A 24,020-nucleotide genomic window follows, 5' to 3' on the forward strand; every position below is an offset into this window, starting at 1 on the left:
GTGGTTCGGAGGCGATGGAAACCTATCATTGAAGACAAGTGTGAAAACAGTTCCGCTTCAAATTGGGAACCGCGGTCTGTGACAACATGCAGCGGAACTCCGAATCGGGACACCCAAGTGTCGAGGAAAGCAGAGGCTACACTTTCCGCGGTGATCGAGACCAACGGCACGGCCTCGACCCAACGCGTGGCGCGATCGATGCATGTCAACAAATAACGAAATGGCGCGGTGAAGGGGTGCCCGTGGGGTACTGACGGGGGCAGCGGCCCGACTATGTCTATATGTACAGTTTCGAACCGCTGCGAGGGCACATCAAATCGACCGGGCGGAGAACGAGTGTGCCTGTGCACCTTGGCTTCCTGGCATGCTTCACACTCCTTCACCCATCGCGCAATGTCACGGCGCATATCATGCCAGAAATAGCGAGAGCTGATGAGACGGGTGGTGCCTTTCCTACCCGGGTGTGACAGGCCGTGGAAACGATCAAACACGGCGCGCCTGCACGCCTCTGGTACGTACGGGCGTGGATGTGGTCCAGTGTTTTCACACAGGACTGTGATGTCGCCAGACAGTGTTACTGGTTCCAATCGGGATGTGTCCTGCGGCTTTGAGCGCGAACCTGGACCTGACTCGGAATCCTGGTGCTCTGAATCGGCACTGCCGGCGCCTCTCTCCTTTTCCTGTTTCTGAGCCGCTGCGATAAAATGGAGGTCACATGCATCGAGGGACACTGCATTTACCGGGCGACTGAGGCAGTCCGCCACCACGTTGTCACTGCCACGAATGTACGAGACCTCCGTGATGTATTCCGTGATGACACACCAGTGGCGCTGTTGGCGGTCAGACTTAGCCGTGTGTGGGCTGTGAAAAGCGCGCACGAGTGGCTTGTGGTCCGTTCGCAGGGTAACGTGGCGGCCTTCGATCATGTCACGAAAGTGGAGTGTGGCCAGATAAGCCGCGAGTAGCTCTCTGTCATACGCGGCGTACTTCTGTTGGGCCTGACTGAGCTTCCGTGAAAAGAAGCCAATGGGAACGGGTACTCCGTCCACAATCTGATGGAGCGCGGCACCCACCGCGACTTGTGATGCGTCAGTAACGAGCTCGTACTGCTCGCAGTGTGGCACTGGGTGTGGCAGAGTGCAGGCGCCAGCCAGCGCTGCTTTACTGTCACTGAACGCCTGAGTCTGTTCCTCTGTCCACGTCAGTTCTTTGCTTTTTGGGTTGAGTCGAATCAGTTCGGTCAGGTGGAACGTGACATCGGCGAATCGCGGAATCATACGCCGGTAGAAGCCGATGAGTCCCAGATAGCGACGCAGTGACTCTGAGTCATGCGGTAGAGGGAGGTCCAGAATCTCCTTCACTCTGGCCTTGGGAGGTGTGACACCTGTGCTGGTGACGTCATGACCGAGGAAAATGAGTGACTTCTTCATGAACTCGCATTTCTCCAGTGAGATGCGGAGCTTGTGCTCAGCCAGCTTGCTGAACACGAGGCGCAAATCTTTCTCATGCTGCTCCTGGTTCTCGGAAAATACCAGAATATCGTCGAGATAGACGAATACGCACGGCACGTCTCGGAAGATGCCGTCCATGACCCTCTGGAATGTGGCACCTGCGTTGCGAAGCCCCATTGGAATGAAGGTGTATTCGTACAAGCCGAAGGGCGTGGTGACGGCCGTCTTCTCTGAGTCAGCGGGGTTCATAGGCACCTGGTGATATGCACGGAGCAGATCGATTTTGCTGAACCACTGAGCGTTGTGGAGCTTGGTTGAGAGGCTCTGAATGTGCGGCAGTGGGTAGCGGTCCGGTTTGGTTACGGCGTTGAGCGCGCGGTAATCACCGGTGACACGCCACTCACCAGGGGTACTCTTCGGAACCATGTGGATGGGTGAGGCCCACGGGGACCTAGACGGACGAATCACTCCTGTTTTGAGCAGCACATCGAGTGCTTGCTTTGCTGCGGTTAGTTTGTCGGGCGGCAGCTTGCGTGGGCTGGCGAACGTGGGTGGAGCGCTGCCGGTGTCGATGAAGTGAGTGGTTTTGATTGGCGAGTCTGTGTACTCCGGCTGGTTAGGGCTGAGAACAGCGGGGTGATCCTCTAGGATGGGCCGCACTGCCTCAGGCACCTGAGCGAGATCATTTATCACCAAATGAACCGACTCCCCGGTCGTCGGTACACCGGGAGCAGAGAGCAGAGTGGTGGAGTCGCGGAGAACTTGGGAACCACAATCGACAACCAACGAGTTGTGAGCGAGAAAATCGTTACCGAGTAGTGGCTCTGTCACTTCAGCTACTACAAATGTCCATGTGTAACTGCGTCGGAGTGTGGGGAGGACAATATCGAGAGTGGCCTCGCCATGCACGCGCAGTGGCTGCCCGCTGGCAGTCGTGATCGAAACAGCGGACGGGTGAATTAGAGTTCCATTCACATAGGAGGGTGGAACCAGGGATACACCAGCGCCAGTATCCACAATGAATTTCAGGGGCTGATCATTCACCTTGGCTGTTACCCTAAGGAGCGGCAGGCCGAGGGCTGCGTTTACGGCCTGCTCCTCTCGTTTCCCGACTCTGAGGCTGCACGGGAGGGAGATGCAGCTCGTGAGGACGGCTGCATGGTCAGATCAGCAGCTTTGTCGGGCCAGTGACACCATGGCTTGCAAGTGCGTGCTCGGCTGCCGAAAAACAGGTGAGCACGGCATACTTTCGGCTTCTGGTCAGGGTGGAACGGCGTGAGACCGAGAGACGCTCTTGAATCACGAGCATCACGAGCTGGGGAGTGTGTGGCGGCTCGGCTCTGCGGCTGAGTGGCCCTGTGGTACCTTGGGTGCTGCTGAGCCACAAAGAACGCCTGTGAGTCGGACTGTGGGTCCTGATCCTGACAGTGAACCATGTTAGCAGCTGGGTTTTGCACAAGAGGGATCAGCTCGTCCGCGAGTTTGCCCAACTGCGACAATGAGAGCTCGCGCTGAGAAGCCAGGGCCGTTGCAATGCCTGTAGGTAGCGATTGGATAAATTTGTGCCGAACGAGATCGTCTCCGACACCAACCTTGTCGGCCACTTCTCTGGAGTTCGCTTAGAAAGAGTGAGGGGCGGCCCGTCAGACGCGTTTTGCTGATCAGTTTCTCAAACATCTCTGGCTTTGTCTTTTCGTACATGTCAGTGACGGCTGTCTGTAGCTCAGAGAAATTTTTGTTGCTCAAGACAGCACGCGGAATGTGCGAGATGGTTTCCGGAGGCAGGGCAGAGAGAACGTGGTAGAATTTGGTCTGCGAGTTGGTGATTTTGGCAATGTTAAATTGGGCGTCCATAATAGCAAACCAGCCGTCAACTGCGGTGTCCATAAAAACCGGCGGCTTGATCGACACATGATGGACCGGCTCAGCATGAGCGGGTTCCATCGTGCCCTCGTTCGTCATGATGATCGTTAAAGTATAGCCGGTGTTTGCAATGCACTGAACAATTAAAATTTAAAACACCGAGTGCAAAATCCGAAAGAGCCAATGGAACGCCGAAATAAAATCACCGAGAAGATAAATGCCTAACTAATCACACGGCGGAGAGATGGCACAGAAACCATCATGGAAAAGTGGCGCAGAAGCCACTGTGGAGCGACGGAATAGCAATCCATGTGGGGGAATAATATAAAATAATTGATTCGGGAATGAGCGGAGGCGACAACCCGGAAGTATGGAAAAATCGAACAAGAATCACGTCGGGCTCACCAATATGTGGTGCTGTGGGGCAGTTCACCACATATCAGTGACTGGATTTTACGTTAATCAGAAATGGAGAATATCAACCTGGTGCGTGTTCCAAAAATTCAATCAGTTCGATCCAAACGGCCCCAAGTAAAAGAATTAATTTAAGGAGCGGATTGTTATATTTTAAGTTCCAAAACGAAGGCAAAAACCGAAACAACGAATCAGACAATGGAGCGACGAAGAGACGAGAATGAAATCCAAGTTTGCCAAATATGCCCTGCCTAATCTAAGTTATAAATCCCGGACAGAACGGGCCAAATCGCGGAGCCAGACGTGACGCGTCTGCTCGGGCCAAGAGCTCGGCCAGAAGTCCCGGGGTAGCGCGCGGCCCGACGCAGCGGGCCGGGTCCAGACATGCGCAGAAGCACTCGGACACCACGTGGCGACGGATCGAGCGCGGATTGGTCAGCAGACTGCTGCAATGCAGGCTGCAGACACGCGGTCGCATCGTGATGGGACAAAGTTCACGAACAGACACGTCCTGGGCCGCCCCCCAGCGCCGGGGCGGGGTGGCGACGTCACAAGTCGGCGCGCGAATCGGTCTGCGCCGGGAACTCCCGTGCCGGCCGGCGACACACGTGGTTACCACACTTTCAAGAGAAACAGAAGCCAGTATCTGATATCACTTCAGATGATTGTTTCAAGATCTGAGTTCAAATGGAATTAAAAGCAAGATCAAGATGAAACAGGGATTATTGCTGTTAAAGTAGTTTGGCCATGATACAACAGGCACATAAATCATTAGCCAAATCAAATACTGGTTGGTTTGTCAAGATGTTTGTTGTCTGTCGTCTGTCGAGCTGCTATGAACACTGAACGCTCTCACTCTTACTTTAAAGAGAGTAGTTTAAGTTGAATGGTAGTGAGCTGTAATTAGACAAAGCAGCTATTCAGTGCTCACATCAAGCCAGGCTAGGAAATGGCATCAACTGTGGTGGGAGGAAGCAGGTTCGGCAGGCCTATGTTGTAAACTTCTGTTGTGTCTTGTGTTTGATCAACTGATGTTTTCTGCTCTGTTTTGTGCAGTGATAGTAGCAGGTAACTGCATGCTTGTCAAATTATGTGAATAAACGAATTCATAACATTGCATTTTTCTCTCCATGCAAGGAACAAGTAAGATGTTGTAGAAAATGTAATAGAGGGCTGCATTGCTGATTTCATGCACTTTATCAGAGCTTTATTTAGAATTGCTTTCCTGAAAGCTACACACAGGCCACAGCACTGAAATTCACAATGTCATAGCTTTTGGCAGAAAAAAAGAAAAGACTTGCCTAGGTAAAATTGGCTGAAAGTATGGCAGAGCAGGTCTTGATGCGTATGCCCATCCGTGTGCTTGCCGAAGCCGAACTGACTGCAACACATTAACTCTGACCCACCATGGTGGCTGGCATATCCTGAACTTTCACCACTCTAAACAAGACAACTTTCAGCCCTCAGCATTGTATTAAAACACTGTACATGGCAGTTGACACTCAAAATTTGTTTCAGTGCCATCCACGGACAACATCAGTCGCCATTCACCAGGCCAGTAAAAACAGAATAGATAATAGCTTCAAACCCATGTAGTCAGAGTTACTAGGTCTGCACCTCAAAACAAAATCCAGGTGACATTCACCACGCCAGTAAAAAAACAGGTAGGTACTTAGGTAACGTAACAGCTTCAAATCTGGTAACATGTTGGTCGGACTTAACACTACCATATGTACATGGAATAATATGATACCAAACAATAGTGCAACCATTCTGGACAACAAAAGTGTATGATAAAATTAATTTAGAATACTTTGGCAGCATGATTTACGAGCACAGGCAGGTGTTACCTACCAGCCTTCTCAATGCTCGTAAAACCAACATTGTAGTTTTGATTTTACCTTACATGATAACACACTTGGCTGCAACGGCACATTTAATTTAACACTGTGAAAAGACCAGTTATAACCACTTCACAAGCACAATTGCACCTCATGCCGACATCCTTTTCCAAAGACAGTCAGCAGCGTCTTTCGTCAAAACTGGAAGATCAATCCCCTTTCAACTGTTAACATCAAAAATATTTCTTCATGGTGTGATCTCCTATGGAAACCTTGCGGGAAAAGAATTAATGTCAATTGTCAGCTCTTCAAATTTCTTTGGACTTCAACTTGCAGTACCATATCCAGTTTGCTTTGATATTTTGTTTTTCATTCCATGTTGAAGTTGAACACCAAGCTCCAGATATAGCAGGCAGCTTGATCATCTTCGGCCTTGGTATAATATCAGTCCAAGTTCCAGTGGTGGGTATCTTCTAATATTCAAATTAAAATGAAAAGCAATAGGCTTTCTCAGCGCCGACGACGGATTTCACGTTGATAAAAAAGGGAGCTCAAGGTCAGCAAAACTCGGGTTCAAGGAATGGCGGGCGTTGAAATGACTGCTGACGTCATCAACAAACCGCTAATGGTTAAGAGATAGGGACTAAGCTGGTCCCACCCTGCAAGTAAAGGGAAGAAATTTCTTGAACACCATAAAGCTGCGGGGGTTGCGACCAGGATAAATGGTGGTTTCTGAGCCTGGCCGCAAACTTGGCTATCTCAACTCAAAACTAATGTTAAGGTGGGATGGTCCCTTTAATCACTAGAACAGGAGCATTTAGCCAGCACGTTTATGTTTGTGGAGGCTAATCACGTAGGTACATACATAATGCAAAAAAGGCGAAAATAAGGTGAACTTTTTAGGTTATCCCGTATTGTATTCGAGGCCCGCGCTGGATTTGGCACCCTTGCAGCCTGTCATGACAATTGGTATCACCCGCCACACATCACAAGCTTCAGCAACCCCTCATTTTCCCTTCTCTCTTTCTGATTCATTTCCCTTATTTACGACCATCGCGTCGGTCGGGAAATAGGAAATACTAGGGTTACCCGCGTGCTCCGCAACGCGAAGAAGGGTTATTTTTTACCCGTGGGTATTGGGTTGGTCTGTGTCGATTTGGTTGGCATCCATTTCGTTCGATTGCTTTCTGACGGCCAAGCATTTTGTAATAAAACAAAAAAGATACATCGCATCGAGGTGCCCGTGTCGTATTATCATGCGTTCTACTTAAGAATGATTCGGAAACTGGCGTGAAGTCTTTTGAGGCCATCGATGAATTTCGCTAAAAATGGCAATGTAATGGTTTGAAACATTTACATTTCTAAGAATACTGTTGCTCGTCATGCAAAAATGAAGACTGAACCTTGGACAGAATTGAATGCTCTTTCCAACGGTGCCATTTTTAATTGCCAGATATAGCAGATCATGAAGCAAAACCATTTTGATGAACAAAGTGGCATAAAATTGACAAACACCATTTTCTCCCGTGATGTGTACCACCTTGATTTGGATCAATCAGCTTTTCACAATTTGTATATGAGAGGCGGTACATTTTTCTTGCCAACAGGCGTTGTTTCAACTCGCTCCGTCTGACGGTCACCTTAAATTAATACAAATTCTAAAATCCGTCCAAAACGTCAATTTTCCGTATAAAAGTGCCCTCCCCGGTGCACGTGGCGCGTGCCATCCCCTGCACCGTACACCATTCGACAGCCCGCTCAATTATCTACACGATGCTGTTTTTCCCGTGCCGGTCGGACCCCCGGTCACCAAGATATTGCACCGGGACCGGAATCGTGTCGGCCAAAATTAGCCGTTTTCGCCCGATTTCGCACGCCGATTTATACATGTAAAGTCTATGACGCGAATTTGCACTTTTTGGGCACGCACCACGCGCTCCCTATCGACCCGATCGAGCTGAGACCCCTCAAAGGCACGTCGCGCATCCTTGATCTATGAATTGTGCAAATTTCACCGGGCTAGGTGCAACGGTCTGGCCTGTAGTCCACGCAAAGCACCGCCAAGTCGGGACCTCGGTAACGGACAGACGCACCCTCCTCAAATAGTATAGTAGATGGGCTGCGACACATTTTTAACCACCATGCAGACTGCAGTGCACAATCAAGCGATTCACTACGGGAAGGCTGCAATCAATTGAAAAATGATTAGTCGATTCAGAATAAAAAGTGCATCATCTTAACGTGCACCGCTTTTCATCAGACATGGAACAATACACACGATTTGGATAAGAAAATGACCAGTTTTATTTAAACTCACCTAAAACGTATCAACAAAGGCACCGACAACCGGAAATGAATTGAGATTGCTAAGCAATGTATGACAGCCTTTTTGACATTGTTTTCTCCCCGATTTCTCTTACCAGTTTGTCTGTAGAAAGGTGAGTCGCAAATAGGAAAGGGTCGCTAATAGGCAGCCTTACCCTGTATTTACGCGTGTTCGTCGTACATTTTGAAAAGGTATTCATTGTCCTGGCCATAGACCTCTGTAGACCTCTGACCAGAGGTCTATGTCCTGGTTCATCGAGTTCGTCAGCATTGCCGTGCTTCTGTCGTAACCTAAAATCCCAATTTGAACCCACATGACTCGCAAATAATTTACCGTTCGTCGTCAAAGTGCATTATAAATATGTGTCCTGTGGGGGAGACCGGGGCAAAGCGACCATCCGGGGCAATGGGGCCACTCCACGTTTTAGTCCTCCACAACTGGCGTCAGTTCCAATTTATGGCTGCCAATTTTAGTTCCCTTCGCGGTTGTTCGAATGAGCCAGACTGGGGTTGCGGCCCGTCGCCATTGCTCTGTGACAGACGGAAAGGCATATTTTCCCAGGGTGTTCTTATTATCCCCATACTGTTAAGTTTTTTAAATGTCATAATTTTTTAATGTTATTTAATGTCACAACCGTTTAAAAGTTAAATAAAGTGTTCTCATTCCCGCATTAAGTGGTTTTCGTACATGTCTTCTGCCAATTTCAACGCGCTTTGCCCCACTAATAACAGAGCTGGAAGATGTTTTGTCTCGGTTTGTAGGGGCGGGGCAATGTGGACTGGGCAGAGTGAACAGCTCTTAATTCCATAAATTGCTTCCACATGGGCAACAAATGTAATTAATTTTGAAATGTATCGTCAAACGTTTCATCTATCTTTCGTTGCATCTCCGGCACTTTTCGGTTGCCTGAGATATGAGATACCCAAATAATGCGATTCAATGTTTTTCCATGAATGTTCTTGCATTGTGTACCTACCTACTGGTGAACGATGACAAAATTAACATCAATCCTCTTTAAAACCTTCTTACCATCAGAAACTTTACTCGCACTTACCATCTTAAACTTAATTAATTGCAACTGCCAACTATCCTGTTTCTCATATTGAGGCAAGGAAGTCGCTGGGGCCGCTTTGCCCTGCAGGGTAGGGTTGTTAAAAAAAAACGAATTTTGGAAAAGTATACGGGCTCATGGTTCGTGTGGTGAGGTATTCTTTTCTGAGTCCAACGATGCCCTTTTTTCCGAAAAATATTAACTGCTTCATGCTCCCCAAACGGCTTGAAGAGGACCATGTCACGCCCGGCGACCGGCCGGTGTCAATAAGGGCGAGAATTCGCCGCCGCGCGCGGGCGGAGGCGCCTTATCGGCACCGCGCGCTACGACATCTACCGGGCGGCCGGCCGGTGGTGGGATGGAATGAAAGCGCGGTCTTCTTTCACATGATAGGGGTGCGCTAGCCCATATTGTCGGAGCGGGAAGTTTCAGTGCAGCATCGGTGCCTCTGCTGCGGTGTTCTGTGTCGATTGTTAAAAATAAGCCAAACAGAACTGATAAAAGACTCAACGCAATTTGGGCAATTCACTCGAAACATTCCGTTTACAGAATACAGCTGCCTCCATAGCGTACCATATCGCTATCCTTATTCATCAAGCTGCAAGCTCGGAGCAAAAGAACAGCTCTTTGCACTGCTGTTGACGATATACCTTGCATTTGGACGGTGCCTCGCAGCCCAAATATACTGCTGCGCAACTGTATGCGAAAATTTATGAAGGATAGGAGGAGCTGGCAGGGTGCAAGCACAGAATATGGAGACCTCGCACAGTCATTGGCCCAAGCTTTGGGGCATGGCTCTGACCAGCATCGACGTCACCAATGTCATGTAGTTTCGTTGAAGTGAAATGTTAAAGCAACAGGATTGACGTTTTTTTTTACTAAGATTAGCAGTTCGAAAGAAAAGATAACATGTCTGGGAATGACAGGGTGGCCGCCCTGACAGTGTGACAAAGTGAGAAGTGAGTAGAGACAATAGCGGGAGTAGGCACACATATAAATCAATTGCGTCGCTCAATCTGCAGCAGCGGCACCGGCAGCCCGGCCGTGCCCAGACCCACCGGTGTCGTTCAAGACCCGAATCCAGAGCCGGCATAGAGCGCGGCTCTGCCCTGAGACGGGACACATATCCCCGGCGTGTCATGACGGACAGGCTTATGCTTGACCTCGCCTGTTTGGCGAATGACGATGGCAATGTTTACTTTTCCTATTTCTAATTAATTACGCATTTAACAGATATCTATTCAATAAATGTATCGCGCTAATCGCAACATAGCAACCTGGATTTGTAGTAGGTAAAACAGACGATTGGAGATGTCTCGTATCGATGTGGCCATTAGAAGCCGCGGAAACAGTGCTGAGCAGTGCTCTCTTTGCCGGGTCTGAATACGAGTCTTCGTCGAAGTTGAACTGGACGCTGATCGCTTCTCACCTCAACATGAGACTTGAAAATAGGTAAGGTATACTGTATACATTGTTGTATTTATACAGACGAGGTAATGGTCTGTCCGTCGTGACACGCCGGGGATATACCTATGTCACGTCTCAGGGCAGAGCCGCGCTCTATGCCGGCTCTGGATTCGGATCTTGAACGACATCGGTGGACATGGCCGGGTTGCTGGTGCCCGCTGCTGCCCGAAGGGTTGGATTGAGGGGCGCCTGATTTGTAGGTGTACTCCCGCTAGTGTCTCTACTCACGCCCAACTTCGTCACAAATCAGGGCGGCCACCGCGTCATTCCCGGGCATGTCATCCTTTTTTAATGCAAATGTAAGTTAAACCTAACGTCGATGTCGGGGTCTCCATATTCTGTCCTTGCACCTTGCCAGCTCCTGCTGTTCTTAGTCAACTTCAAAATTTTCGCATACAGTTGGCAACAGCATATGTGGGCTGCAAGCCACCGTCACGTCTAAAAGCAATGTAAGTTGTCAACAGCAGTGCAAAGAGCTTTGCTGTTGCTCAGCTCAGAGTTCGCTTCTTGACTAATGAACAAAGCGATATGGCTCGTTGAGTGGCACCTGCGCAGTGCGCCCTGTTTCACGGGTACTATTGTATTGAATAACCATGATCGATCCACATTCTCAAAGTGCGTGGCGATTACTGCTCGCTAGCAGCGCAGCCTACGTGTCAAATTGGGTTTCCATGGAGATATCAGCAAACTCGGACGATGTAGTCAGCCTGTTGGCAGCGTGGTAGCAGCGGCCGCGAAACACCGCGCTATATTCTCGAAACGAGATGTTTCGAATGAACTAGCGAGAAGCATTGAGTCTTTTCTTAGTTCTGTTTGACCTATTTTCTGAACCATCGACACTGCGGCAGAGGCACCGATGCTGCACTGAAACTTCCCGCTCCGACAATATGGGCTAGCGCACCCCTATCATGTGAAAGAAGACCGCGCTTTCATTCCATCCCACCACCGGCCGGCCGCCCGGTAGATGTCGTAGCGCGCGGTGCCGATAAGGCGCCTCCGCCCGCGCGCGGCGGCGAATTCTCGCCCTTATTGACACCGGCCGGTCGCCGGGCGTGACATGGTCCTCTTCAAGCCGTTTGGGGAGCATGAAGCAGTTAATATTTTTCGGAAAAAAGGGCATCGTTGGACTCAGAAAAGAATACCTCACCACACGAACCATGAGCCCGTATACTTTTCCAAAATTCGATTTTTTTGAACAACTCTACTGCAGGGTCTGGGGCAAGTGGCCAAAATGAATAAGTTTAAAGGTTTGCGAATATATCCTACCTAGAGTAAGGTTGCCTATTAGCGACCCTTTCCTATTTGCGACCCACCTCCCTAGAGAAAAACTGGTAAGAGAAATCGGGGAGAAAACAATATCAAAAGGACTGCTATACCTACAGGGTGATTTTTTAACTGTTAAAAAGTAAATAATAATAATAATAATAATAATAATAATGCCCTTTATTTCGTTCCATCCTTGAAACATATGTGAGCACACATGGAACACACACCACACCACAGCAGTCCCATACATGGGACGTCAGCGCTCAACAATGCGCTTTAACTGTGACGCAAACACATTTACAAGATCAGAGCGAGTCACAGAACTGATCTCGAGGCCCATGAGACCATACTGCCGGAGTAGACACTGGTAGTCTTTGATCAGGATGCCTCCACGGCCAATCTCACTTGACAGGACCGCTTTAATTATAGCATTGTTGCTGCACAGCAGTCTTTTATAGAACATAATCTTCTTATTAGCTATAAGCATTGGACATGTAAGAATATTCAATGAGTAACAGAGAGGATGATTTCTATGGGATTTAGGAACACCGACCAGTTTTTTCACACACGAGTGGTAAGCCACACACAATGCACGATAAGTCACTTTAGCACCTGAGGAATCCCAAAGTTCACAGCCATAAAGGTTTGTACAATAGGCCTTGAACAGTTTAATCTGAATCTCACTGCTTGCCTGCCCCACCAAAGCACGAAGCATATTGACATTATAGTACAGCGACCTCTTGGTTCTCCTCATATCACCACTGTCATTTAGGTCAGGTTCCAGCACATGGCCAAGGTATTTAACCTGGGTTACGAGAGATAGTCTGGTACCATTTAAGGTAATGCTAGGAGCCTGAGAATTGGATAAATGTGCAGAAGCAGCACATTCCTTAGGATTAAAAACCATGCACACAGTTTTTTTGGTATTAAAACTAATATTTCTGTCAATTGCGAACCTTTCACACTCATTAATTAGCTTTTGTAGTCCAGCCCGGGAAGGCGACAAAAGCACAAGATCATCTGCATATGCCAAAACATTAATGGGACGATTTCTAACATGACAGCCGATCTGAAGCTGCTGCAACCTTTCAAGAAGATCATCAATGTAAACATTGAACAAAAGTGGAGAAAGATTACCACCCTGCCTGACTCCATTGGTGACTGCAAATGACTTTGATCTGCTCTCAGCCCACTTAACTTCCATCTTTTGTGATCTATACCATTGTATGAGCAGCTTTAAATAGGGTTGGGGGACGCCACGCTGCTGGAGTATCTGAAAGAGTTTGGAATGACATACTCTATCAAATGCCTTGCTGGCATCTAAGAAGCAAGCATATACAGGGCTACCTAACCTATTATACAACGCAACTGTTTCCTTAAGGATGAAAGTTGCATGCGTGGTAGAGTGATCAGCCTTGAATCCAAACTGGGCATCGCTGGTATGCAAAAAAGGCTGCAGTCTCTCAAGAAGAATTAGTTCCAATACTTTTGATAAGGTAGTAGACAGAGCTATAGCTCTATAGTTTGATGGGTCAGTAAGCGACCCGCTCTTATCCTTAACAAGAGGTGTCAGAAGTGAAAAGACCAGTTCATCAGGGATGGAAGCATGGTTTAAAATGGCATTTAAGATAACTGCTACTACAGACAGCACATCAGGCTGTAAACACATTAAATGTTCAGCAGAGATATCATCAAATCCAGCCGCTTTACCAGCTTTAAGGGTTTTTACGACCCTGCAAACGTCCCCTGTGGTAATGGGAGGGACATCAAGTGATGGTTCATGGGCAAGCTGATAGAGAAGAGCACTGTCACTCCCACAACTGTCATCATTCAATATATTCCTAAAGTGGTCACCCCACATTTCAGCAATATTGACACTACCCGAGACATTTCCAACGCTGGGAGGGAGAGAAGTACCCGCTCCTAGATGCCTCTTAACAAGGACCCAAAAATGGTCATACTGTTTGTTAAACAACGAGGCAGCCAGTCTGCCTGCCTCATGTTTAAGCTGCTCTCTTTTACACTTTCTCAAGGCATACTTGAAAGCAAGCCGAGTTTGTCTCATCTGCATCGCAATTCTGCCCTCCTTTGGAGAACCACATGACTTCCAAAGAAGAAAGGCATGACGAGCAACGTCGTGCTTAAGTTTAACAGACTCATTCCAGCCTCTAATGAATTTAGCATTGTTTGTACGATTTGACCGACCTGCTAAACATAAGTTGCCACTGAACCTGAGAGCCTCAATGAAGCCTTTGTAACAAAATGACAGTGTATCAATGTGCGACTCATTAACACAATCAATACCGCATTCAGTGCTGATTTCATCTACAACAGACTCTTCAAACAGGCTTATCTTCTCACGGATAACCTCGTTATACATAACAACCTGCTCCCTGGTGGCAGAAGTCCAGCATAGCTTAGGAGAGCTGGAACAGACCGTCTCCTCCAATATATGCAACCTAGGTTGTGAGGCAAAGCTAACAATGAGAGGCAAATGATCGCTGGAGTAGCCATCATAATTAATACAGACGCTTTGTATAGCAGAGTGCAAACTGAAGCTACATATACAGTGGTCTAACCACGATGTTGTGCCATGAGCAGCACTGATATAGGTGTAAGTACTGCTAGATGATCCAAGAATCTCGACATCAGATATCACAAAGCCATTCTCAGAGCAGTATTCAACAAGTTCTAAGTAGAAGGGTGAGCCATAAGCATTTGCATTAAAATCGCCCAAAATACCAACAAAGTTTGTCCTCATGCTAGAAAGCTCAACCGAACAGAATAACTGGCCAAGTATCAAGCAGAATTGGTCATGACTGTCTGTGTTACGGTAATCTGTTGGAAGATACACATTATACAAACAAATAACACCAAGATTTGTTGCAATGTCCAACACCATTATGCGATCACTTATAACTTTAGCTTGAACACTACCTTGTAATGACTTCTTCCACAATATGGCAATTCCTCCATAAGGTCTACCAGACAATAGTGCACTAGACGAGTCAAAGGCAGAGACACCAAGGCCAATGAAGTCATCATGAATTTGATTTAACATAAATAGCTCAAACTTCGCAAGCCAGGTTTCCTGCAAGTAAATAATATCATTGCTATCACAAAGCCTACGTACTTCAAGAAGCGAATTTTTCAAGGAATTACAGTTGTAAGTGCAAATCTGGATCATCAGCTACAGACACCTATAGTATCTACTACACACCAGACACCACATTCCCAACACTAGTGCTACGTGACAGAGCTTTTGGGACAGGAGGCGCTGCACCCACATTTTTGTTTCCCTTTGGCTGAAAATACTTTCTGACTGACACATAGCTCGGCCACTTGTCAGGAAGCAGCACACTGCTGGCTACCTCTGCAGGCACACTTACTTTAAAACCTCTGTAGCCATACTTTTCAGCACAGTGAGGAATCTCTGACACAGATACAGTTGCAGTACCCTGAACTAACCAGTGAAGATGAGTCTCCAGCGCCTCACGAGTTGTCGACATGTCCAATCTACCGACAAAGAGATCAAGCTTCTTTTGCGGAGGAGCTACGCCTTTCAGCAGAGTTGAAGAGCTGGTCCCCTTAACATCAAGCTTTTTTCTACTGCCCTTTACCTTCGCTGATGACACCAGAGTGAAGCCATCACTGTCGACGGCAGGCTGCTGCCGCTGCTGAACAGGAGCAGACTCACCCGACGGCTGCATAGACTGACTGGAGGCAGGGAGCTGCTGCGGCTGCAGAAACTGCTGCTGCCTCTCTTGAGACTGCTGAGCTGGAGCTGGAGGCCGTCTGGCATCTCCACTTGCACTGATCTGTGGCCGTGAGGACTGTTGCTGCCGCTGCTCGACACTGGGCTGTTGCAGAGAAGACGCTGCCACGTTAGCCCAACTTCTTGGAGTCTCAGGGGCAGAGTACGTCTTCTTTGGAGCAGTTTCTTGCAGATTTTGCATTGCACATTTGAGTTCTTGCATATCCGCCTGCATTAGGCTGAACTGACTAAGAAGCACAGCCAAGTCCAAGTTCTCAGGGGTTGAGAAAGGAATGCTGCTCAAATCAACAGCATAGAAGGTCGGCAGAGCTGTACCTTCTCTATCGCAGACCTGTAGAGCCTTTACGATGTCTTCTGTATCTGCTCTTGCTTTTGAGCTGGCTCCCGTGTTCTTTCTCTTGATGTTCCGTAGATCGCGACGGTCACCATGGAACACCGTCATGACCGTTTCCCACAACAGGTCTTTGGCCTCTTGTATTTTTTCAGGGCTATAAAAATTAGCACACGTCTTCACCAAGATATCATAAGGCATCGTGTCAAGCTTGTTCACAGCAAAACATAGTAGCTCACTGTGGTAGGACCGTGAAGACGAAGCTTGCGCACCGTGCGCCATTGTGGCGATCAAAAGAAATGCTTCGGAGAGAAAGGGAAAAAATTATTCACCAAATTCATGCCTTACATCGTAACCAGTAAGGTCTTAGCATTCATTAAATCAGAAATGACTTAAATTAGATACTTGCACCAGGAAATATCGCTGTAGGGAACGGAGCGAATCAAATCCCTGTCAATGGTGGTCCCTAAATCGAAAAATCGCGTGCAAAAAAGCAATGTACGTGATAGATAAATCTGGGACATTTTGTATGGTGTCATGATTTGTCCCTTTTAAAGGGACCCTCCCACCTTAACATTAGATTTGAGTTGAGATAGCCAAAATGGGGTCCCTGGCTCACAATTACCGGTTTTTGCACTCACAACATCGAGAAATGCCTTAAATCGGAAATATTGAATTTCAAAATTGCAGCATTTTGATTCAGAGGGGCTAATGCTTAGGAATACCCCTCTGAATGTGTGACGTCAGCGCAAATATCTAACGATTTTTAAATGTTTGACTAAAACGTTTTGTAGCACGCGGTGGTATATGCTATTTGCGCGCAACATCTGCCGCAAACGCCGCACTTCTAAAATAAAGTCGCTAGAAACAGCGGAGATCCCAAAAAAGTAAACAAAAGTAAAAGTCTAATATCTTGAAAACCGGTGAATATTTTTCGGTGAAATTTGGTAGATATTCGTTTTCGCTCTTTCTGAACCGAGCGACATCACTTTCATACCAATTCATAAACTTTTTTGAAGGTGGGAGGGTCCCTTTAACCGAAGGCCTCGGCCCCAATGGAGCCTGAAAATGTCCCACCAATCGGGCACGCATGGTCCACCGCCGTTCAGTAAGGAACGACACAAAACGATGATTTTGAAGCATTGAGGCAGTTCGAAGCATACGATCATTAAGGAGATACCTGAGAAAGACGTTAAATAATGCACGAACAAGCTTGTAGTCATAAATAACCTTCAAACGGTCCATCTGGCGTATGTGCAGCCTCTGAAGAATCAGTCTTCAGGGAGAAACAAAAACAGCGAATCAGACACCACCAGGGCCGCCAGTAGCAAAATCCTCGACCTGCCCTTTCTAGACTTCTAGTTTTTGGACCCAGGTATGGTAGATATAACAAGAAAACATTGGAAATATCTGGCAGCGCTGAAAATGGGTGATAGGAGCCTTTTCAGTCCGCCTAATGAGCATGGGAGTCCATGGTGCTGTTCAACACGTGCTCAGGCGGGCTGATTCGTGTCGGTGAGAGAGGGGGTAGCTTCAAGCACAAGTAAAATACACGATGGTCGTTCCTTCACATCGTGTCTGCATGAACTCAAAATGTCCCAGAATGCTCGTCATGCTGGTATATAATTTTACAATATATATTTGCATTTTAACCCCACTAAACCTCATTACTTTTTAACAAGTAAAAAAATCACCCTGTATGCTGGTTGATGCGACCTCAGAAGCAATACCTACAGCGCTAAATGTTTTGATAGATGATGACTGTTTGCGAATTTATAATAAAAAACGCACAGTGCCAAAACAGAGGTTGCAGGGTTTTCACACAAAGGTGATGTTTATCACTCGTCTAACGGCGAGGTAATATTTTGCTCACTAGTTAAAGGTGCCAGCTTTCCTGGACCATATCCCGCGCGGGGCTGGGGTCTCCAGCCGAACGCGCGGGGCTGGGGGTGGGTAAATTTTACCCCCCCCTGTTATCTCCCGAATTAATGGTCCAATTTGGAAAATTCAAACGCCACTCGAAAGATCTCATCACGAACAACTAAAAACATGTACTTAATTTAAAGTTTGAGCCTTGAGGTCAAGGTCAAGGTCAGGTCAAGTGACAAATTGCAAGTTTCTAGGTACAGTATCGGCCTTGCACCGTAGTTGCCGAAGAATGGACTGAGACTGATTGCCCAAAACGTGTTCTTAGGCTACCAAGACAATATTCGCTGCATAAAATATCATTCAGAGGTCAAGGTCAAGGTCAAGGTCAGGTCAAGTCAGGTCAGGTCACCAAAAACAAAATATAGAAAAGGGCATGTGCTACACATGTTTTATTGGTCATTTTATTCATAGAATTCAATAGGCACACTCAATAGGTGATATGGACCACATCTGGATGAATTTCAGGTCGAGGTCAGGTCAAGGTCAGGTCAAGTGAGGTCAAATTTTGAAGTTGGTTGTTAAGGCCTAAAAAGGTGTCTATGTGATGCAGTTTTTGACGGCGAATCGAATGGTGCTATTTTTGTTTCCGTACAAGGTCTAGAACTTCCAATAAATTCATTTTTTCAAAATTTTTGTGTGTCGTGACGTCATGAAATGTTTAATAACTCCCACATTGTACAACCGATTCTTCTAAAAATTGGTATGTAGGTGTACATAGACCACATCTCTGACATATATTCCGGTTTTTTCAATACACTCAAAATTTTGGATTTTATTATTATTTTCCCAAAAACGTCAGTTTTTTGAAAAAATTGGCCAAAATCCAAAATTTTCAAAAAACCGAGATAGCCATTTGATAGACGAAGTAGAATTACGTATAACCTTTTTTGTTACGTCTTGATTCCTTTAAAAATGAAGATGTTAGCGGCGTTTGAAATTTTGCCGTTTTTTTAGGCGAAAATGGCGAACATGACGTGACTAAAACGTCAATTTCTCAAAAAATTTCCGACGGATTTCGATCAAATTTTCAGGGAACGTGTCAAATTGATGTAAGAAAAGGTACTAACGGTTTGGCGGCGCTGCGCGCCGCCGTTTTTGAGTTATTGCAAAAATTCGCGAGGGTGGGTAAAATTTACCCCCCAGCCCCGCGCGGGATATGGAGTCAGGGGCGTCGCCGACGGGGGGTCGCGGGGGTCGCGACCCCCCCCACTCGTCAGAACCGGGGGGGTCGACCCCCCACTTTTGGCGATGCTGATCGCTGAGTATGCTTTTTTGAGCTATCATGCCAGTGAAGTTGGCGTCAGCAACATCAACAAATACAACGTCAGATTCAGAATTGCTTCAAGAGCTCCCTAGTCCCTATTGCTTATGTGTCAACTGTCAATAAGCTGTGGGCGTGGAACATCAGCATGACAATATTTTAAAGTAGCCACTATTCTAGTTCCTTTTTATCTCTCAAATGAGTGAGCGCGCCAAAACTGACCCAAGCGTTCGTCTGATTGTCAAAATAATGGTTGCAGTCGATTCGTCGGATGACGTATCAGTAACTACGAGGTACCTCAGCCCTGACTACCCTCGGACCTGCCTGCATAGGGGAAATGGGGTCAGATGGCGGACCCCTCTCGGGCTCACCCAATAAGACTCGCAAAAAGGAGCATATTGCAACGAAACTTCCAGTGACCTCGAGTTACTGAATTTTACACCTAGGGGAAAGTGGGTGTATTGCGCCCTCCTAACCAATTGCGCCCACCAACATTCCCACGGATTCAATTGCATGTTTTGAATTTTGTGTTCGAAAACATTATTTTCCCCACTGGTTAGTTCTTTTTATGGCCCAAGCTCTCCGATAAAGCCAATCAGCAAGACTCATTACGCCATCAAAGATGTTACGGCGTTTTCTTAACTTTTTTGCAGTATTTTGAACCATTGGCTATTAAAGTTTGTGATAGTTGGGTGATTTTCAGAGTGATATTTAGAATGAAAAACCCTTTTTTCATTATATTTCACTGAAACAGTAAACTTCCTTCAACATCTTTGTGATGACTTCTACGCTTTTATTAAAAAGTACCTCAATTCTAAATGCGCCCATGGCAATTGCGCCAGGGGGGCGCAAATAGAATAATGGTGTAGCTATTATATCACGACAGTATGAATGCATCATTAACTGATTGCAATAGAGAAGGAGTTTAATGTCAGGCAGGGGAGCAACCCGCTGTCGTCAGTCCGCAAATTATTTCTCTCGTCAAACTTATAATGCAGCTGCCATTTAGGCTTCGAACTTGTGGTGTAATTGACAAAATACAACATTTTCAACATGGACTTAGGCGTGAGAGGTGACAGCTATGATAAAAAGTAAAAACTGATGTCATAAAGCTGTCGAAACGATAATAATTATTAATTTTGAGAGAAACGATTGAAAATGTAACCGTATAGGCGCATACGTTCACATATATCTAGTCGGTTACAATAAACGTTTTCGTTGCACTTTTACAAGCGTACGGACACATGTAAAGTTAACTACCTGGGTAAAAAACATCGCGATTTACACCTACATTTATTATTTAACCAGCGTGAATAACATACTAAATGTTAAAGTAAGCCGCAATGACATTAAACTGCCGGGGTGCATGCATTCCGTCTCATTCGCTTAGCCATGTTAAAGTATAGGGCGCAATTGGGTTCTAATTGCGCCATCCCCCTGGCGCAATTTACAGCAGTTGTTGGCAAATGCGCCCTTTTGCATGTTTCTGAAAAGCAGCTGTCAGAAGCAAACGAAACATTCTTGATTGATCGGGAGGCTCTTAAATTGTAGCCAATGAGTTCCTCTTTGAAATGGTTACCAGTGCATGCTTATATCTCCAGCGGTTTTCTTACAATTAGCGTTTTTCCTTAAGGTGGCGCAATTCACCCTCCTTCCCCTACTCTAAAAATTTATTGGCCCTGATTTGAATACGGATGACTTTGGTTCACTTTTTGAGTTTTATTTGCTTCCTCTTACCTACAAGTGTAGTTTTTGGAGCTGATTTCAAGTTTAACGCCCGTTTGAACATAAGAAGTAACTAGTTTTGATAAATGTTGGTTATGTAACATGTTACGAAACTATCGTTGGTGGTTGTCACCCACTCTAGATGGCCGGCAGGAAGCCTGCTGGTCAATCTGACCTGACCCGACCCGATCTACGCCAAATGCATGGAGTCATCTTTTTTTGTTCATAACTAACATCGAACTCGTACTCGGGAGTCGGGACCCCGATAACAGCTACGGCTCACGAAGTTCTAGCGGGCCAGATTTTTCCTACTTTTAGGCGTTGACCTAAGTTGACCGGCCGAGACCTTGAAATTGGGCATCATCGTCTTTCTCTCATCACGGACAGCATCCTCGCTTTTCCGCAAAGCTCTACCTCGATCACGGGCCGAAAGCATACCTTAGCGTTACGTTGGTAATCGTTTTACATACCTTATAGCGATCCATAAAACACGAATAAGAGCTACAGCGACACAGAAAGCGTATTCGATAGCTTTTTTAAAGCTCTTTCGCCAACTTCGCCTCAGATATGACTTCGGGTCTATGGCTTGTGTACCACAGAGGCCAAACAGCTAAACGGACGGATTTTGCCGAAACATTTGTTCTGTTACAACCTATGATTCAGTGAATGTAAAGGTATGATATTCATGTTATCACCATCGTGTTTGTTTCGTTGAAACACGTCGCATGGCTTACAATTTGAACTTAAAAACTTAACTAGAAAACTTGACATCAGGTAAAGGTCATGTCCTGACCGGAAAAGAACCTGCTGCATATGGATCGATCTGTGTTGCTGAGCTGAACACACCCCAGGTGCTGTCATCGCTCTACAGCGTCTCCATCAAAAGTTGTTGTCGAAAATGTGTTAGAGACCTTTGATGACCTAATGACTGACCATTCGAGTCACCACTGGTCATTAGCTGCACCCTGTCTCTAAAATGAGCAAGGTGCCATGGCTACAAAAGTATCTAGCGCTCTTTTAGCATATTCGTTCAAAGCAGAGGGCATTCGTGCTTACTGCTTTTTCCCATATCTTATCATGATTGTTGAGGTCACATATTTGACCTGACTTCACTTCTCAGATGTAAAATCCCAGATTCATGAACTGTTGGCACTTATAATCCCATTCATTACACCAAATTTCAGACTTATAGAAGAAAATTTATAGGAATGACAAGATTGCAGTTTTTAGAGGCATTAAAACTGAAGTTGACACGACATTGTGACCTGACCTCAGGCGACCTGCGCTTGATTTTTATGCACGATGCAAAAGTGATGTACAATAAGAAATACCGCTGCTTCGTGGCGCTGCGCGCCGAGGCTTTTCTCAACACACGAAAAAACCGGGAGTGTGGCTAAAACACCCCTACCCATCAAGACGAAGACCGGAAACCCGACCCCCCACTCAAAAATCCGTGGAGACGCCCCTGTATGAAGTTAATGACCCGGATGAGGAGAACCGGATTTTTAGAACTTAACCATACCTTCAAAACTCATGGAAACGTCTTAAATTCTTCAAATTTTGAGTACCCCAGTGCGAAATTCGCCCCGACGGGTTGTCGGTCGTACCCTAACCACATTTCACACCACTATGAACAATAAATGCACACACTAAAATCGCTATTACCGATAGGCTCATCCAATCAAGTTTCGATAAACCCGTTCATCATGATCTCCTGCGGTTTCGAACACGCCTGTTATGTGGCTTCTGCTCATACTTTGTGGTGCGGTGGTGGTGCGTCGGGCCGCGCGCTCTGACTTCGGCCAAGAAAAATGCGTCAGCTGATCATTGTCATTTCTGCCACTTTCGTGTGGTGAGATGGGTTCATAACTTAAGAGACGGCTGTTTCATATCAATTATTTTACATAAAATCATATTTCAAACCATAAATTAATGTCCGACAGCCAAATTAAAGAAACAATACCAATACAGGCTTACAGTTTAAGTTCGCCATTGTCTTGTCTACGATAAGACAGCTGATAACTCATTCCCGTACGTCGTAACTCTATAATGACCTTTGCTTATTGTCACATGTGCGCCGCATTCGCGATTGCTGCCGACGCCTGTTTGCAGGTCAGCCCACTACAGTTGTTCTACATATCGATAAACCGATAAACTTTTAGGCGAAAAAAGCACTATTCCAGGCCCTTTTTTGCGACAGTAGGTAAAAACAGAAGCTTCTTATCCCAGGAAAAATAAAATGGGAAATCATTGGAAGGTGGCACACTCCCTTTAATGCTCTACATATATATGTCAATTTCCCCAGTGGTTCTCTCCTGATTACACCTGCTTTGGTTTCCGACTTCACCGGTGGTTGAGCGTCTGGCCGAGATGGTCACCTGGACCGGCCGACTATGGCTGGCTGTGCCGCTGCTGGTCGTCGCGGCGCTGGCGGGCCGCGCCTCCGCGCAGAGCGTGTGCGTGGCCTCGGGCGTCCTGGTCGAGAGGACCGTCTGGGACACCGGCATGAGCGCTGACATGAAGCTGCAGTTCGCGTCGTCGGTCAGCAGCTGGACCGCGGAGGTTACGTTCGACCGCACCCTGACCGGCCTGGACACCTGGGTGGCCGACATCGCCACTGCCGACAACACCGTGTACACCTTCACCAACAAGGGCTACAACGGCGCCCAGTCGGCGGGCAGCGAGCTCAAGGTCGCGTTCAACGCGTACTTCAATACCAAGGCGGATGTCATCAGCATCAAACTGAACGGCGAGGAGCTTTGCACCGGTACTGCGCCTTCCACCACGACCACCACTTCTACCACCAGCGCTGCCACCACGACCACCACTTCTACCGCCGCCACCACGACGGCGGCGCCTCCGACCGCGGGCACCACCGCGCCGCCCACCGGCCTCCCCTACGACTACAGCCTCGTGGTGGAGAAGTCGCTGCTCTTCTACGAGGCGCAGCGCTCCGGACCGCTGCCCGCCAGCAACCGCGTCCCGTGGCGCGGCGACTCGGCCCTGGCGGACGGCTCCGACGTCGGCCACGACCTCACCGGCGGCTACTACGACGCCGGCGACCACGTCAAGTTCGGCTTCCCGATGGCGGGCATGACCACGGTGCTGGCCTGGGGCGCCATCAGTTTCGCGGACGGCTATCAGGCGGCCGGGCAGAGCGACTACGTGAGAGACGCCATCCGCTGGGCAACAGACTACTTTGTCAAGTGTCATGTGGAGCCGGACGTCTTCTACGGACAGGTGAGATGGAACAGCAATCAGACAGTGATGCGTCCCGAGGTACATAACTGATATATGGTGAAAAGTTTCACGTTAGGTTT

General features: G+C 47.2%; 1 protein-coding gene across 5 annotated transcripts in view; it reads left to right on the forward strand.

The window, feature by feature from the left end:
• The window catches only part of LOC122385581 (endoglucanase E-4-like), a 32,423-nt gene that overhangs the window by 6,517 nt on the left and 1,886 nt on the right, over nucleotides 1–24,020 (forward strand). For 3 of the 5 annotated variants that reach the window (XM_043374063.1, XM_043373986.1, XM_043374297.1), the window contains exon 2: nucleotides 23,006–23,940. In XM_043374063.1, the coding sequence (XP_043229998.1) occupies nucleotides 23,071–23,940 (870 nt within the window). In that variant the 5' untranslated portion in view covers nucleotides 23,006–23,070. The remainder of the gene's footprint in view (nucleotides 1–23,005; nucleotides 23,941–24,020) is intronic. The other 2 variants (XM_043374140.1, XM_043374211.1) reach the window with 1 other exon arrangement.

Source organism: Amphibalanus amphitrite, unplaced genomic scaffold (assembly GCF_019059575.1).
Source record: "Amphibalanus amphitrite isolate SeventyFive unplaced genomic scaffold, NRLGWU_Aamphi_draft 000001F_arrow, whole genome shotgun sequence".
NCBI lineage: Eukaryota > Metazoa > Arthropoda > Thecostraca > Balanomorpha > Balanidae > Amphibalanus > Amphibalanus amphitrite.